The sequence below is a fragment of the Rhinopithecus roxellana genome, chromosome 16 (assembly GCF_007565055.1).
Source record: "Rhinopithecus roxellana isolate Shanxi Qingling chromosome 16, ASM756505v1, whole genome shotgun sequence".
Lineage (NCBI taxonomy): Eukaryota > Metazoa > Chordata > Mammalia > Primates > Cercopithecidae > Rhinopithecus > Rhinopithecus roxellana.
The window spans coordinates 94,017,718-94,033,902 of NC_044564.1; the positions used below are offsets into that span (position 1 = coordinate 94,017,718).

General features: G+C 47.6%; 1 protein-coding gene across 3 annotated transcripts in view; it reads right to left on the minus strand.

Annotated features, from left to right (window-relative positions):
• Window positions 1–1,407: 1,407 nt before the first annotated feature.
• CDK5RAP2 (CDK5 regulatory subunit associated protein 2) overlaps window positions 1,408–16,185 on the minus strand; it is a 204,784-nt gene continuing 190,006 nt past the window's right edge. For all 3 annotated transcript variants that reach the window (XM_030919432.1, XM_030919433.1, XM_030919431.1), the window contains 5 exons: window positions 15,798–16,063; window positions 13,589–13,732; window positions 6,722–6,848; window positions 1,948–1,994; window positions 1,408–1,500 (listed from right to left, as the gene is read on the minus strand). In XM_030919432.1, the coding sequence (XP_030775292.1) occupies window positions 1,444–1,500; window positions 1,948–1,994; window positions 6,722–6,848; window positions 13,589–13,732; window positions 15,798–16,063 (641 nt within the window). In that variant the 3' untranslated portion in view covers window positions 1,408–1,443. The remainder of the gene's footprint in view (window positions 1,501–1,947; window positions 1,995–6,721; window positions 6,849–13,588; window positions 13,733–15,797; window positions 16,064–16,185) is intronic.

Below are 16,185 nucleotides of genomic sequence, written 5' to 3' on the forward strand. Positions count from 1 at the left end.
GGGACTGGAACCAGGCCTCCGGCTCCACAGCACCACGCCGACCTGGTGCCTCAGCCCACCCAGCTTCCATTTAGGAAGTCAACTGTTGCGACTGCTTGCAAAAGGCACTCCAGTGACATTATGGCTCAATCTGAGTTTTCACACACTGGTACATATTCAACCAAGGTGTATCTGTGCAAATATTTCTCAGAAGAGCACAGATGGCAGGAACCCAAGCAGAAAGGGTCCTCACTACCCACTTGCCCCACCCCTCTCTTAATGGATGGGGAGACAGGCAAAGTGGCATAAGGCCACTCCCCGGACTCCCAGCCTAGGCTGCAGCACCCTACGCTTCCAGTCAGTGCAATCCAGTCTCCTCCCCTCACCATCCTGTCTGGGGAGCTGGGTGCCAGGCCAGGTGCTGGCAATTCCGTGGTCAGCACAAGCCTCTGCTCTCCAGGGACTCAGAGGATTTGCACAGTGGTGTGGGGGCTGCGGGAGCAGAGGTGGGGTATTCCACCTAGTATCAGGTCAGGAGAGGCTTCCCCAAGGGCAGAAAAAATACTTCTGAAGGACCATTCAAAGCTAACTAGAAAAAGAAAGGGTGGGAGGAGCATGTCCAAGAGGGTGCAGCCTGCGTTAGGCTGGGGAGAACACTGTTCAGTTTGCCCGGAACACAGAGTGGAGTGGGAGGAGGCGAGATGGGCAAGGAACCGGAGGTGCCAGCAAGGCTTGTAAACCTTGTTAGGGGCTCGGGCTTGGATCAGAGGGTAGTGGGAAGCCGCTAAAGTGTTTTGGCTGGGGTATCTTGGTCAGAGGCAGCGATGTGGATGGCTGATGACACACCCCTGTCATCACGGGGACAATGCAAATGCCACATCCCAGCTCTGGGCCTCACTTTGCTCTTTGCTAAATCGGGAATGGCACCACTGCAAGGGCTGCTGTCCAGCAGACTGTGAGATGCTGAGCACACGCCAGTGCCCACAGCCACGCTGCACGGAGGTGCTCTTCTCTGGACACCTGAGCGAGCTCAGCAGTGAGCCATGTGACTCGTGGAACCCTGGCCTGTCCCACTTAGGATTTTGGGACCTGGGCTTTGAGGCTCCACACAAAACAACAGAATCATCAAGGTGAAATGAAATGAATCATTTAATGAGTACTAAGCAAATCCAGGGGAAGACGTGAAGCCCACCAAGGCGCACAGCCTCAGTTCCGGTGCCTGCCCCAGATCTGAAATGCGACATCCAAGAGCTCCAGGCCTTTTTACCACCCGTTTGTGGAGCACCTGCACTTTTCTGACAACAACTCTCAGGCCAACTTTCAGAGAGAAAACGTGAAGGGAAAAAAAAGATTTCCTTTGGCCAGACAGCTCTTTCTTCCTCAATAAATAGGAACCACCCTTGGAACAAAGAGGCAGTGTGAGCTCAGTGGGGAAGCACAAGCTTTATTGACTGCAAGTTCTTCTCAGGAGCCTGGTCTGCTGGGACTGCATGTTCCTGGATGGGCTCCCCCGGGCCTAAGCTAGGAAAAGGGAGAAAAAAAGGAGAATTTTAAGTCCAGTGGAGGTTTCTGAAGTAAGACCCCTGACAGAGGTAAACGCGAGACTGTTACTCTCAAAGTGCTTTCAAAGACATAGTTTAGTCAGTAAATATTTACCGAATAAAATGACGATGAGATCATACTGCATTCATTCAAGAAATATTCATCAAATGCCTACTATGTGCCAAGCTTTGTTTGTTGAATTTCTTACTGGTAAAAATAGCATACAAATTTAAAACTTAGAACCCCCACTGGCGACAGGGCATGATAAAACACAACTTTCCATGCACTGCTGGCAGAAACACACAACTCTCTGAGGAGGACATGTCCCCTGGATCCCCCTGCCCCTTCATTTTTCAAGCGGTCCTTTCTGGCCCTGCACCCCTCCCAACCTTCCACTGGCCTACAGTGAAGACTCAAAGGGCATACCTCCAGGTTTCCTCTGGCCTTCCGAAGGATTCTGTGGGTTATGACCACTGAGGAGAGAGCAAAGAATGCAATGATTAGGGGCATGGATGTCCAGGAGAGCCGTGTGAAAGCCAAGTGCAGGGAGGATGAGCCCCACCCCAAAGGGCTCAGACACATGGACAACATGAGGTCTGAAGCATCCAGACCAGAGGGAGGTACCAAGGGCCTACCTGACCCATCACACACCCCAGGGCCAAATAACGCATCAACAACACCTCTTTGAGGCCCCGCTAAGCCACCACCTGACAGCGATGCAGAGACTAGAGCACGCTATGCCGGTTCACAGAAGACACCACAGCTCTGCACGGTCACCCGGCTGTCCAGGTATCCCTCAGGCTCACCTCTGTGGGCCAGGGAGGGCAATGGCGCTGGGAGGGTAGAGGCCTGGGCCTGCCTAGCACTCTTGAGTTTCCTAGGCCCTGTGGGAAGCAGCTGTGGGAAGGGACTGTGCCCCGATCAGGCAGACCCACATGTGAGGGTCCAAGTTCTACAAATCCAGGTTTTTACCCAGCAGCTCTTACAGCCAGCTCCAAATGACCTGGAAGAAAACGCCGTGGGCATGCTGCTTCTCCTCTGCCTGCCCTTCAACTGGTGGAATAACCCAGCCTGGTTCCCAGGGCAAGTCACATTCTGCCTGGACAGGAGATGGTTGGGTGGGATAGTTTCAGAGGTCCCTGCCGACGCTGACGCCCGGAGCACCGTACTAGACAGATGCCCTGTGTATCCGAATTCCCAGGAGGGGCAGGCGAGCCCTGGCTTTCAGGAGCAACTGGAAACGTGCCTCTTCCTTCAGACTTTTTCTTGTCCAACACAAACTCCAGCAGCGGCAAGAATGCCCCTCTTGATCAGAGTTGAGCCTGACAGGGAATCTGTTCTCAACAGGGCTTGGTGAGGGTAAGGAGATCAGCTTACTCCCCATGCTGGAAACACCAAAGGCTTCTGGAGCCGCACCTTTAGCCAACAGTGCCAGAGGCTGTAACAGACTCAACGCCCAACACACACAGCCCGGCTCCCCAGTGGCTTCTTCAGAATAGGTGTTGTGTGGTGGCCCTGAGAAAATACTGATTTCTTGCCTCACGAAAATTTCCATCTGGAGGTAATGGAGTTTATTTGCAATCTATGACACTGGGAACAGAACAGACGGTGTGGACTTTGTTTTTAGCCAAGCAAAACGACTTTCAGAGGTGGCCGCTGCCCCTCTACCCCCAACCTGACCTCCTGCTGCAGGGCAAAGTTCTTGACATGGGGCGCTGGATATGTTTGGGGGGTCAGTCCTAAATCCTCCAACACTGTGTGCAAATGAGGGTATGTATCTGGATGTCTGCATTTTTCCACAGAGAGACCACAGCTTTCTCCAGATTCACCAAGGGGCCTGAGACCCAGAAAAGATTAAGTATCACAGCTGTGGAGGTTAAAGATGAGTGTGAAAGATCACTCCATGTCCCTAGAGAACAAAGCTCATAGCAGAAGAACTAAGGATCACCTGGCTCAAGCTTTGAGGGGACCCCTGCACCTCAACAGCACTGCCGCAGTCCAAAGCACAGAAATCCCTGCTGCAAGGAGAAGACCGAGGAACACAGTGACAAAGGACTTGTCCCAAATCTAGACTGGCCCCAGCACAGAGATGGGACTCACACGCGGGTCTGCCCAACTCAGTCCACGGTTCTTCCCACCTCAACAGAGTGCTGGGAAGAAGGTACCGACCTGAGCTGAACAGTGTTGACCTGGTGACAGGTGGTTTCCAACTGTGGCCTCACTGAATACTCCCCCACCCTATGGGGCAGAACTACTGTCCTCGCTTTGCAAATGAGGACCTGAGGCTCGGAACTGAGGCACCTGGTTCCAGGTCACATGGCCAGTGAGTGGCCCCAGGGCATCAGGACTCTTAGGGTCCCACTGGGATGCCCTTTCCTTACTTTCCCCTGTAGACTCTGAGAAGGTATAGTGTCAGTTTGACCAGGTAGCAGTCAGCCCTGGCCTTTGCCCTTCCCCATCACCATGAGGGGATGGAGGAAGAGGAGGTGCTATGCCAACTTTCACCTAGTCCACTTCACAGAGCAGGTCTGTGAAGTCTGCAGGGCTTGGAGAATTTCCCAGGACCTGGCTCCTTGGGATGAGCTGCAGAGCCTGGCACAGGAGGAGTTGCAGGCCCGGGTCAGCCACCAGCTATGCTGCCTGGGGCAAGCCCCTCACCCTGCTCTGGCGGAGCCTGCTCTGTGCCAGGCCTAGGAGATATGGAGACGGGCAACACCAGCTCAGGAGGGGAAGTGCTATGAGACATTTGCGGCTCTTCTTACTATGAATGATTTGCTACCTCCATGCATAGGAATTGGTCTGGCCTAATGGAAAGAAAGAGGAGGGACTGGGTGAGCATCTCCTCTGCCCCCGAGACTGTGCTAAGTACAATACAGTTTAGGTAGCGTTATCATCCTTATTTTACAGATGAGAAAACTGGGGTGCTTTTTATAAAGTTGCTATTGAACCCGGCCCCACTAGTTAGTCTGAGTCCTTTGGAATTCATGTCTCCAGTTAGAGATGAGGAATCTAAAGCTTAGGGTTTTAGTCTAATGCAGGTCACATAAGAGTGGAGATCTGAACTGTGCTCAATCAATAATTCCATGATCTCTGACCTAGGACACAGGGGACCTGGGTTCTAGTTCTGTCCTTCTGACCGACCACAGGACACAACCCATCCAAACCTACTTCTGCAATTTCCTCACCTGTCAATAGGGTTAGCTACCTGCCCTGTGACTGTTCAGGGTCACAGGCTGCTGAGAAGGAGAGATGCCAATGCAGGGAGTTCTGCCTTTTCCTAGACCCATGCAGAGCATCGCTTCCCACCCCACTGCTGCTCCAAGAGTCTAACCCAAATATTCCACAGATGCCTTAACATGACCACAGCTGGCACTGTCTCTCTCCAGGTTCCCCTCTGTGCTCCTTTTCTCTACGAGTGACACGAAACCCTCAACCAGAACCCCACAGACATCCACCAGTCTGCCAGGTTGACCTCCTTACAATCTTTCAAAACCATCCCCTCTCCCACAGTCTGGACCCACTGCCCACCTGGGGGTCTATTGCAGCCACCAAAGAGGTCTTCCCGGCCTCCTGGCCCCTCCAAGCTCAGCCATGGGATCTTGTAACACACACATGGACCCCGCTGGTCCCTGCTGCTCGTCCTGGAGTCCTATCCACAAGGGTCCTTGCAACATGTTTCCTGCTTCTCCCTCTTACTCATCTCTCACAGGAAAATCCTTTGCATGTCCTAAGCATGTCCCTGAGTACTCAGTTCTCTCTCACCCCTGGGAGCACAGCAGCAAGGCCACAGGGCCATCTGCCAGAATCCTATTCCTGCCCCTTCACTGTCTGATGAACTCCTAGTCATTCCTCAAGACCCAGTCAGTCTTGAACCACCTCTCAGGCCTCCCAGGATGCACTCAGTACACTGTCCTGCAGCTAAGCTGTGTGTCTCCCTCATTAAGCCCGGAACCCTCACTGGCAAAGACTGTCTCATTCATCTCTGTCCCCAGGGCCTGGCGTAAGGGGCAAAGAACAGGAACTCAGTGCCTGCTCAGTGGCTGAGCTCCTCTCTTTTGCAGTTCAAACACTGCCAGTCTCACAGAGTCTATTTTCAGAAGGTTCCCAGGGGTGGCTAAGGAGAACTCCTACTTGGCAATAATCTCTGTGCTGTGCTTCTCAGAAATGCCCCAGAAACGTTGGACTTTGATAGAAGAGCCGCACAAGGCAGGCTGGCACATCCAGAGAGAAAGTGCTGCAGTCAGCAGTTCTCCTAAGACAGGGAAACTGACACACAGACAGCACAGGCTTGGCCAGGGCCATGTTGCCAACAGGCACTAATGGAAACTCAGCTACCGCCTGCTCCTCTAAATGCAGCGGGAGGGAGTGCTGAGAGTTTAAACCGGGAAACAGAGCTGCTCCCACACAATCTCCAAAGTGGCTAGATCAGAACTGGGACTGACCTTAAAAAAGTTACTTCACTTCGCCAATCCTGAGTCTTGGCATCTGCCTTGAGAAGAATTTCTCAAATCCATGCCCTCCTCTGGATCCCCAGCATCGTAGCCACCTTTCCTGTCTGACTAGTGAGTCGGCCTCTGCCTCACTGGTGGAGCAGCCACCAGCGAGCCATTCTTGCACACAGATTTGACAGGCCAATCCTCTGCCCTGAGCCTGCCACCTTCAGTCTTTCATGAAGTACTCCCTGACCCCCAATCCCTCCTGCCTCAATTCACTGTTTGCAGCCTTTACCCCACAGGGACTGGTTTTGGTTTCTCACATACAAAACCTTATTTCCTGCCTTTGTGCCTCTGTCCATGCTCTTCCCTGTGGGACTGCCACTCCCTGCTCCATGTGACAACACCTACTCTCATTTCACACTCAGCGCAGGGGTTATACTTTGTCTAAGATGCCCACCTCCCCAGGACAGAGTGACGCCCACCCAACTCCCACCCCAGTGCTCTGCATGTTTCCATCACTGACATGCCACACGACTGTCTCCCAGTGAGATAACAGTCCCTGACACCAAGGGGCTGCTCTACAAAGGTGTGTTAAGTGAATACATTTGTCTGTGTGAGTCAGAAAGGATGGAGTATGAAAAGACACCCACAGATAGGAGGCATGATTACAATCTGGGCTCCAAAGTGGGTAATCCAGCGCAGAACTGGGAGCCCTTGGAGGCAGGAAGTCGTCAGGCATAGCGGCCACCCACACACTCACTCACATTGATCAAAGATGACTTTTTCCTGGCGCTTGCTCAGCTGCAAAAGCTTCATGGTGTTTTGCAACTTCTTTTCTTGTTCAAACAATTTTTTATGTAGTTTGGTGACCTCTGCCTTCATTTCTCCAATCTAAAGAGAAGAGAAATTAGAAAAATGAACAAAGAACATAAAACGTCATGTTACACAAGAAAAATTACAAAGCCATATAAAAGGATGCTCAACCTCACTAGCAAAAATATTTGAATGGAAACTAGAAGCCTTTTCCTGACAACCGGGAGAAGGCAACACTGGACAAAACCCATTGAGGGTAAAGGGAAAGCACCTCGTGGCATCTGGTGGAAGTGCGGGATGGCATGACCCAGCGAGAACGCCCTGGCAAGATCTCCCAAACTGAGATGCGCTTAACTCTTTGCCCCAGCAATTCTACACGTTGGCATTTCCCCCAAGGAATAACATAAGCACAAGAAGATGCCTATGTACAAGGATGTTCGTCTCAGCATTGTTCATGGTAGGAAAAAATAACCTGATTTCAGTATAGATCTGGATAAATTATGGTACTTACATATAATACAATAGTTTTACAACTATTAAAAACAATGTTGTAGAGCTCTATATATTGATATCAAAAAATGATCACAGTTAGTGACAAAAGAGCCCAGAACAAAACGCCCTGTGTACAAGGCATTCCTGTTCCACAAAACTGAACACAAACGCCCACATCCATAGATGTGTATATTGAGATGTCATCAAAATGTTAACAGCAATTCTCTCCGTGAGATATGATTTCAAATTGAGTGTTTTTTTTTTTTTTTTTTTTTTTTTTTTTACAAAAACTGGCCGGGCGTGGTGGCTCAAGCCTGTAATTCCAGCACTTTGGGAGGCCGAGGCGGGCGGATCACAAGGTCAGGAGGTCGAGACCATCCTGCCTAACACAGTAAAACCCCGTCTCCACTTAAAAAATACAAAAAATTAGCCGGGCGAGATGGCGGCACCTGTAGTCCCAGCTACTCGGGAGGCTGAGGCAGGAGAATGGCGTGGACCCGGGAGGCGGAGCTTGAAGTGAGCTGAGATCCGGCCACTGCACTCCAGCCTGGGCGACAGAGCGAGACTCCGTCTCAAAAAAAAAAACTATATATAATGCTGATTTTAAAAATTTTTTAATGTTTAAATCTTCAAAATATCATATAAAAGTATTATGAGGAAAGTAAGCTCCATTAGAAGAAACTCTTCTGGTTTTTCAGAGTAAACTCTGGATGGGTGGCAAAGCCAGAGTCCCCAGTGCTCCGAGGTGAAATATACGCACGGTGGAGCCCTCTCAGCCGGTCTCCAGCAAACCAGCTCACAGGAGGAAGGACACTCCCTTTCTGTCAGGAAAGCACCCTGGCACAGGCCGCTCTCTGCTACGTCGAAACACTTCTGCTTCCAACAGGAGAGATGGTGAGTTGTCAGCTCATGAAGAGTCACTTTAGTTTGTTCCCAAACTTGTTTATGGTAGCTGTACTTGTCATCAAATTGCATAATTTAATTAAATATTAAGTAAGCCCATGAAATATGTGTATTAAAAGAGCGAACCAGTTGTATGAAAACTAACATATGCTTCAGGAAAGACTTGATAAAAGCAAGTCACTAAAAAACACATTTCTGGCAAATTAGGTGTGGGTGAGACAACTATAAAAGACGTGGGAGGAACACAGTCTAGAAGAATTCTATATTCAAATTGCTTTGCAAGTGTCTAAGTTTTCTCTTCATCTTAAAGAAACAGAAATTGGAAGTGACAGACATACATTATGGATGCAGTTTATGAAAGAAAGAAGATGTGAAACTCCAATCAGCAGACCCATATTCAAAAGAAAAGGCCCTGGCCCTACATCAAAAGAATGGCAAATGAATGTACATTTATCTGTTTTAAGTTAAACTAAAATGTTTAAGGTACGTATCATTTTTTGATTCCCTGACTTAACCTACTTTTAAGATTAACCAGTCATGTCAGGTACAAGGACTTCGACAGTTCTTCCCAAACAGATCCTAATTTTAAACATTAGGTTTGCTTTGATTCTTTTCCTTGTGGCTAAGAGCCCACAAAGATTTTCTGGTCATGGCTCCAGAGGCCACACATTCCAGGACAAAGTCTCTCTACAGTCAACACCTTAGTCCCACATCTGTAAAACTGGAATAATCATCCCTGATCCAGCTATCACATTGCAGTAGAGTGAGACTCAAATGAGATAATGGAAGACAGCGGGAATGATCATTTCAATCTCGGCCTGGTTGACCCATTCCTCGTTCTAAAGTCAGCTCAGGTTTCGCCTCTTCCAGGAGGTTGACCTGGCACTTCTTTTAGGCTGGCTACTGCTCCTCTGGGTGCGCCGGGGCTCAGTGTCTCCCCATCACCGCTCATGGCACACTGGAGTGACTGGTCCTTTACTTGTTTGCTTCCTGTACTGACTACACGCTCATCTCCTCCCTCTAACCACCAGTGTCTGGTGCAGAGTAGGTGCTGTGACACCATTTACCCACTCACGGTGGGTTAATTTTCACTGGTGCTCTCCTAACACCCTGTATATATTCTATCCAGTACTTAAAACAGGGAATTTTAATTGTTTACATGTCTGTTGTTCCCTGGATTCAAATCTTCATTTTTATAGGATGAATATTCCATGGTAGCAACAGCAGGGGCTCAAAGTACAACTCCACCACTCCCACTATAAGATGCTGAAGCAAGTCACTTAACCTCTTGGGAGTTTCCATTCCTACCTCTGGAAAAGGGGAAGAATCATAGCTAACTCCCTCAAGGTTTCCGCAAGGAATCAGATGAGACGCTGGGTGTGAGCAGCATGCCTGGTGCTGCAGGAGGTCACCAGAACACCCTTCCTGAGGGCCACAGAGCTGCAGCGCTGAAGTCACTCCCTCCCAGGAGGCCTCAGGCTTCCTTGTCAGTGTTCCACCTGACTCCGGGGACAGAAATTTTTGCTTGTTTTCTTTTTATGGTGAAAAAATCTCAAACATTTACAAAAGCAGAAAGAAGTGAATAATGAATGCCCAAGTGCCCATCCAGCTTCAGCAATGATCAATTCATGGCCATACTTATCTCTACTACATTCCTGCCCATCCTCTCCCCAAGATGATTCTGGAACCAACCCTAGAAGCCAATTGTATCATCTATAAAGTATTTTACTATATCTCTCTAGAAGATTTGGGTTTGTTTGTTTGTTTGTTTTAAACAGAGAACATCTTACTATGTTGCTCAGGCTGCTCTAGAACTTCTGGCCTCAGGTGATCCTCCCACCTTGGCCTCTGAAAGTGCTGGGATTCCAGGCATGAGCCACCACCCCGGCCACAAAAAGATTCTTTAAAAACAAACAAACAAAAAAAAACCAACACGGTATCATTATGACACCTTTAAAAGAAGGCAGTAATTCCTTAGTATCACCACATCCAGTCAGTGAACACATTTCCCTGATTGCTTCATAATTTTCTTTTTCTAAACAATTGGTTCAATTCAGGATGCAAACAAGATCCATGTTTTGTATTTGATTATCTCCTGAGTTTCTTTAAATCCAGTGGTTCTCAAACCTATCTAGAGGGCTATGAAATCAGACTGCTGGGGTGCACGCTCAGAGTTACTGATTCAGTAGGTTTGGTGGGAGGCCTGAGAGGGTGAATTTTTGACAAGTTTCCAGGTGATGCAGATGCTGCAGGTCCAGGGCCCACACTTATGGGGACCACTGTAAATCCATGGGGTTCTCTCCCTCTTTCCCCATGCTGGATCCTTTCTTACTAGGATGAAATATGTTCTAGGCTCATACTATACATCTCCTGCCCCAGACCTAGCAGCAAGCCATTTCTCCAAGGAACCCTAGTTCCCTTTAGTGGGCAAAGGTATCTAGAAACCATAATTTGGGCATCAAGGGTGCTCACTGGTGCTAGACCAGACATTGTTTCTAGAGCCTTGTATGTTGAGAAAGTTCATAAAATTCTTTTAATGGATGATAATACATCACAAGATCATAATGATATGTGCTATTCAAATTTAGGATTACAGGGTTTTTCTTTGATTTCATATCTTTTTCCTTACAGTAAAAAATCAGTTCCCAATAAAATTAAGTTATTTGTTTTATCTTATAATAGAAATATAATAATTCAGAATATCAATATCAATATTATTACTAACAATGTTATATTAACTTTTTTTTTTTTTTTTTTTTTTTTTTTTTTTTTTTTTTTTTGAGGCGGAGTCTCGCTCTGTCGCCCGGACTGGAGTGCAGTGGCCAGATCTCAGCTCACTGCAAGCTCCGCCTCCCGAGTTTACGCCATTCTCCTGCCTCAGCCTCCCGAGTAGCTGGGACTACAGGCGCCCGCCACTTCGCCCGGCTAGTTTTTTTTTTGTATTTTTAGTAGAGACGGGGTTTCACCGTGTTAGCCAGGATGGTCTCGATCTCCTGACCTCGTGATCCGCCCGTCTCGGCCTCCCAAAGTGCTGGGATTACAGGCTTGAGCCACCGCGCCCGGCTATATTAACCATTAACAAGAGTTTAAATTTTCTTCTTGCCCTTAGAATATTTCTACTAGAAATGTGTGGCCAAAGTACTATGTGTTAGTCATTGAAATGCTTCCTTTTTGTGTTATTATGCCTACATTGCCGTGTACAGTAAGGTTTGTTTCATCTTGCCAAGAATTTTTAGAAATTTTCTCATTTTGATTTTTTTATAATTATGTAATGCATTTATATAGTTGCAAAGTCAAATTTACAAAACGGTCTATTCAGAGAAATTTACCTTCTATCTGTTACTCTAATCTCTCCCCTCCCACTACTATATGTAGCCTGGTTTGTTATTGTTTATCCTCCATTTAAAAAAATTATTATAAACAAGTATGTGTGTACATTTGTATACCTCCACACAACTGGTGCACATGATACACACTTTCCAGAGCAGTCCAGACTGCATGGGATGGTATACTAAATGTAAAAGGCAATTAATAACACTCAAGAGAAAACCAGGTAGTTCAAGAGCCCCCGGGTTGCTGGTGAAAACTTGGAAATGGAAATCAGCATTACACACATTTCACACCAAGCAAAGGCATGGTATAAAACACAGCAGTGACAGAAAAGTGGCTAGAGGCAATTTAACACCACATAGGGGGTCTGTACCCCAGCAACCACACTGGAGCATCTCAAAGGTCCTTTTTCTGGCACCACAATTCCATAACATCAAAGTGAGCAAAATCAATTACTCAAGAAACCTTTGGAAGGAAAGGGGTACTCAGGAGCACCAACCCCTCTTGGAACGATGTGCAAGTAGGGAAGAATCAACGTGGCTATAATTTGTGTGTGTGTATATATAAAAATATATTTTTTATATATGTGTATGAGCTGTATTCTGTCTATATAACAGTTACTACAATGTGCTAAGGACAAAAACATTGCATTAAGTGTCAACTGTTTAGTTCAGACATGTTTATGTTAAAATCATGAGGCAGGTACTACTTTGGGTGTATAGAAAAAAATCACTGGTTCATTCAAAGACTATAAATAAAATAGACACTGTCCTCTGAAGGAAAATAGAGGAAGACAGACATTAAACAAGTATACAATGACAACTGGTTGAAAGGCTATGATGAAACAGAAGAGGACTCTATGTTGAAGGACTCAGGGAGCCCTCTCTGACTCTGGGGTAATATTTAAGCTAAGATTTGAAAGGTGAGAAGGAGCCAGCCAGAAGCAGGACATGGGACACTCCAGGCAGTCAGGCCATCTGTGTCACCTAAGCCTAAGATGGAACAGGACTTGGTGGATTAGAAGAAGGGAAAGACCAATGTGGGACTGGACCCCAGTGAGTCTCAGCCTTCCTCCCTCATACTCTGTCTCCCACCTGATACTGCCACCAGCTAAACATGGGCAAAAAAAAAGATTTTTCTGTGGAATGAACAGCTATTAACTTTCCTGAGCTTAGTGTATCCAAACTTAGTCCCCAGGATCCCAAAAGGAAAATCTTAGGACAGGCTCATTAGAACCTTCAGAGCAGAGAGAGCTGCCCCCCAGCTACTTCCTGGTCATGTTTGAGAGACCTGAGAGCTGTCAAAAGGGGTTTAACTAAATGAGATAAGGACAAAAAGAAATGTCAATTTCCCTTTTGCCTTCCTGCTGGCCTTTGGCAAGAACGGATAGGTCAGATAAACAAAGGTGGAAATATCTATCACGCCACCAAGCAGAGAGTTCTAACTCTTCCTTAACCTGCATGTCCCTTCTTCCAGGGAGGTGTCTCTGAGTAGCCAGAGTGGGCATTCACCTTGTCATGACACCACATGTATCCCACACACAGAAATCAGAGGACGGCTTCTACTCTGCCTGACTCCTGGTTTGGAGCCTGTCATTCCTAAGTAGTTAAAACAGATTTTGAACAAGGTCCACTCAAATATGATGATGAAAGCTGTCGACAGGAATCAGAAGAGCCAGAGAAAGGCACCTAAACTAAAAGGGATGATGAGTAGAAAAGAATGGGCTAGTCCATGAGGACAAACCGGGACTTAAAGCCTATAAAATAAAAGAATAAACACTGGGTTCCAATATTTATGCTTTCAAACAAGCTCTAACCTTGACTAAGTGCCTCAGCTCCCTGAGTCCTGGTTTCCTCACGTGTAGAATGCAGACAGGATTCTACTCAACAAAGATATGCTCAGAGCCGGGCTACAGGAGTGTGGGACGGATCAAGTAAGAACACGGTGAAGCCATAGCAAACAGGGCCATCTCCTCCCTGATACATACCCAAATGGTGGGCACATCTGCTGTGGGCCCCTGCTTGGTATGGAGGAAACTGAGACACAGGCCCCAGTGGCATCACTGAGCCTCTGAATCATGTGTCACCACCTACCTGCTCACAGTGAAGGGGGCACTGGCCATCTTCGGGGACTGAGACTCTCCAAAGAAGCTTCAGCCGCCCGTAGGCCTCTTCCAGGGTCAGCTTGGCTGTGCTCACACTGCTCACAAACTTGCTCAGTGGTGCTGGGGGTGGACCCTACACAGGGGGGATATGACGGCTGTTATGTGCAGTCTTGAAAAAGATTTTGGACAAGCAAGCCTTAACGTGCAGCATAAATCTCCAGACTGTAGGGCTTCTGTTTCACATGCTGAGCGAAAGCCTGGTACACATAACACCAATTTATTGTTCTTAAAGACTGGTGAATTGTAGATTATGAGAGAATTTCAGGGGTGATTTTAGCCCGATCAATAACCATGATTAATAACCACCATGGTTAATAACCACCAGCATTAACTACAGTTACTACTCCAAGTACAGGGTCTGTGGGAGGGCCATTCTCACTGTTTGGCGGCCCACAGAGACCCGCCCAGAGAAAATGACACCAACAGCAAGCAATACATGGTTTTGTCTTTACTGGTCCCTGTGAAATGGCCCTGCTGTAGTGAATATGGTATCAGGGCCTTATACTACTGTCAGAGCAAACTCAAATTGGGGGGTATCAAGGGCTTAAGAAAATTATGTATGTGACTCAGAAAAGGGGAAATACAAAAAAAGAAGAAGAAATGAAAAAAGCACTTGTTTTTATAAGTAATAAAATAAATACAAAAATAGAATGAGGTCAGGCACAGTGGTTCATGCCTATAATCCTAACACTTTGGGAGGCCAACGTGGAAGGATTGCTTAAGCCCAGAAATTCGAGACCACCTTAGGCAACATAGACCCCTATCTCTACAAAAAATAAAAAATTAGCTAGGTGTGGCAGTGTACACCTGTAGTCCCGGCTACTCAGGAAGCTGGGATGGGAGGATTGTTTAAGCTTAGGAGGTCAAGGCTGCAGTGTGCCACAATCATGCCACATACCCCAGCCTGGACAACACAGTGAGACCCTGTCTCAAAAAAAAAAAAAAAAAGAGAAAAAAGACACACCCTTTTTAGATAATAAAGTACAAAAAAGTCATTATAAATAAAAATACCTGGGCTGGGCACAGTGGCTCACACCTTTATCCCAGCACTTTAGGAGGCCAAGGCAGTTGGATCACCTGAAGTCAGGAGTTCAAGACCAGCCTGGCCAGCATGGTGAAACCCAGTCTGTACTAAAAATACAACAATTAGCCGGGCATGGTGGCAGGTGCCTGTAATCCCAGCTACTAAAGAGGCTGAGGGAGGAGAATCACTTGAATCCAAGAGGAGGAGGCTGCAGTGAGCCAAGATCACACCACTGAACTCTAGCCTGAGCAACAGAATGAGATTCCATCTTAAAAAAAAAAAAAAAAAAAAAAATACATATATATGCTGACATACTCAGGCATGATAGCTGACACCCGTAATCCCAACCCTTTAGGAGGCCAAGGTGGGAGGATCGTTTGAGCCCAGGAGATCAAGGCCAGCCTGGGCAACATAGTGAGACCCTGTCTCTAAAAAATAAAAATAAAAAAAACAGCCAGGTGTGATGGCACATGCCTGTGGTCATAGCTACTTGCGAGGCTGAGACAGGAGGATTGCTTGAGCCTAGGAGGTGGGGTTGAGGCTACAGTTAGCCATGATCACGCCACTGCACTCCAGCCTGGGTGACAGAGCTAGATCCTGTCTCAAAATAAAAAAACACAACAACAACAACAAAACCTCAACAAAGACAAAAATGTAGTGAGACAAACGTTCATGAACAGAGACACAACTGTTTTGGAAAGTAATGCAGCAACAGTTATCATCAAGAGCCCTAAAAAGTTCACAACCTTTAAACTAGTAATTCCACTTCATAATGGGTGACAGCCAGGTGGATGGGCAGATGAGTGGACAGACACACCAGGGTGCAGATGGAGAGAAGAATGGATGAGAGACCAGATGTACAGAGGCCGTCATGGGAGCAAGACAGCAGAGCCCATGAAGTAACTGCAGGAATACAGGGCATGAACCCCACCAAACACAGCCACCACCAACAGTCCCCCACACTGGACCTGACCTCTGAGCTCTCTGGGGCCACAATTCCTAGTCCCTCTTCTCAGGGGCTTACTGAGGAAAACTGCGCCCTCTGACTCCCCTACCCCTTCCACGGACACTCCCAGGGAGCAGCTTGTGCCTTCCAGCTCTGTGGTCAGGTTACCTTTGCTCCCAGCTCTTGACTTGTGGAGCTGGGAGCCTCTTGGGTTTGAATGTCCATTTCGGCAAGGAGCCTCTGTCCCTGGCCGATCTGTTTGAGCAGGGCCTCATAGTCCTCAATCAGGCCCAGAACGTGGCGGCCATTCTTGCTGGCCCACAGGCGGTGGCCAGCGACCAGGCGGGACACACACGGAGTGCTAGTTGCCGAGCTGCCACTGTCACAGGAAAGGGAGTCCGTGTCATTCCCAGAGAGTGGAGGAGTCTCTGAAACTGTAAAATGAGAGGTAGGATGTAAAATCTGTTTCAGGTAACACTCTGCGCTCAAGGCGCTTATGATGTTGAAGCTAGCTAGGAGAGCCAGGAGAGGCCCTCGTGCCCAAATGCCACCCAAC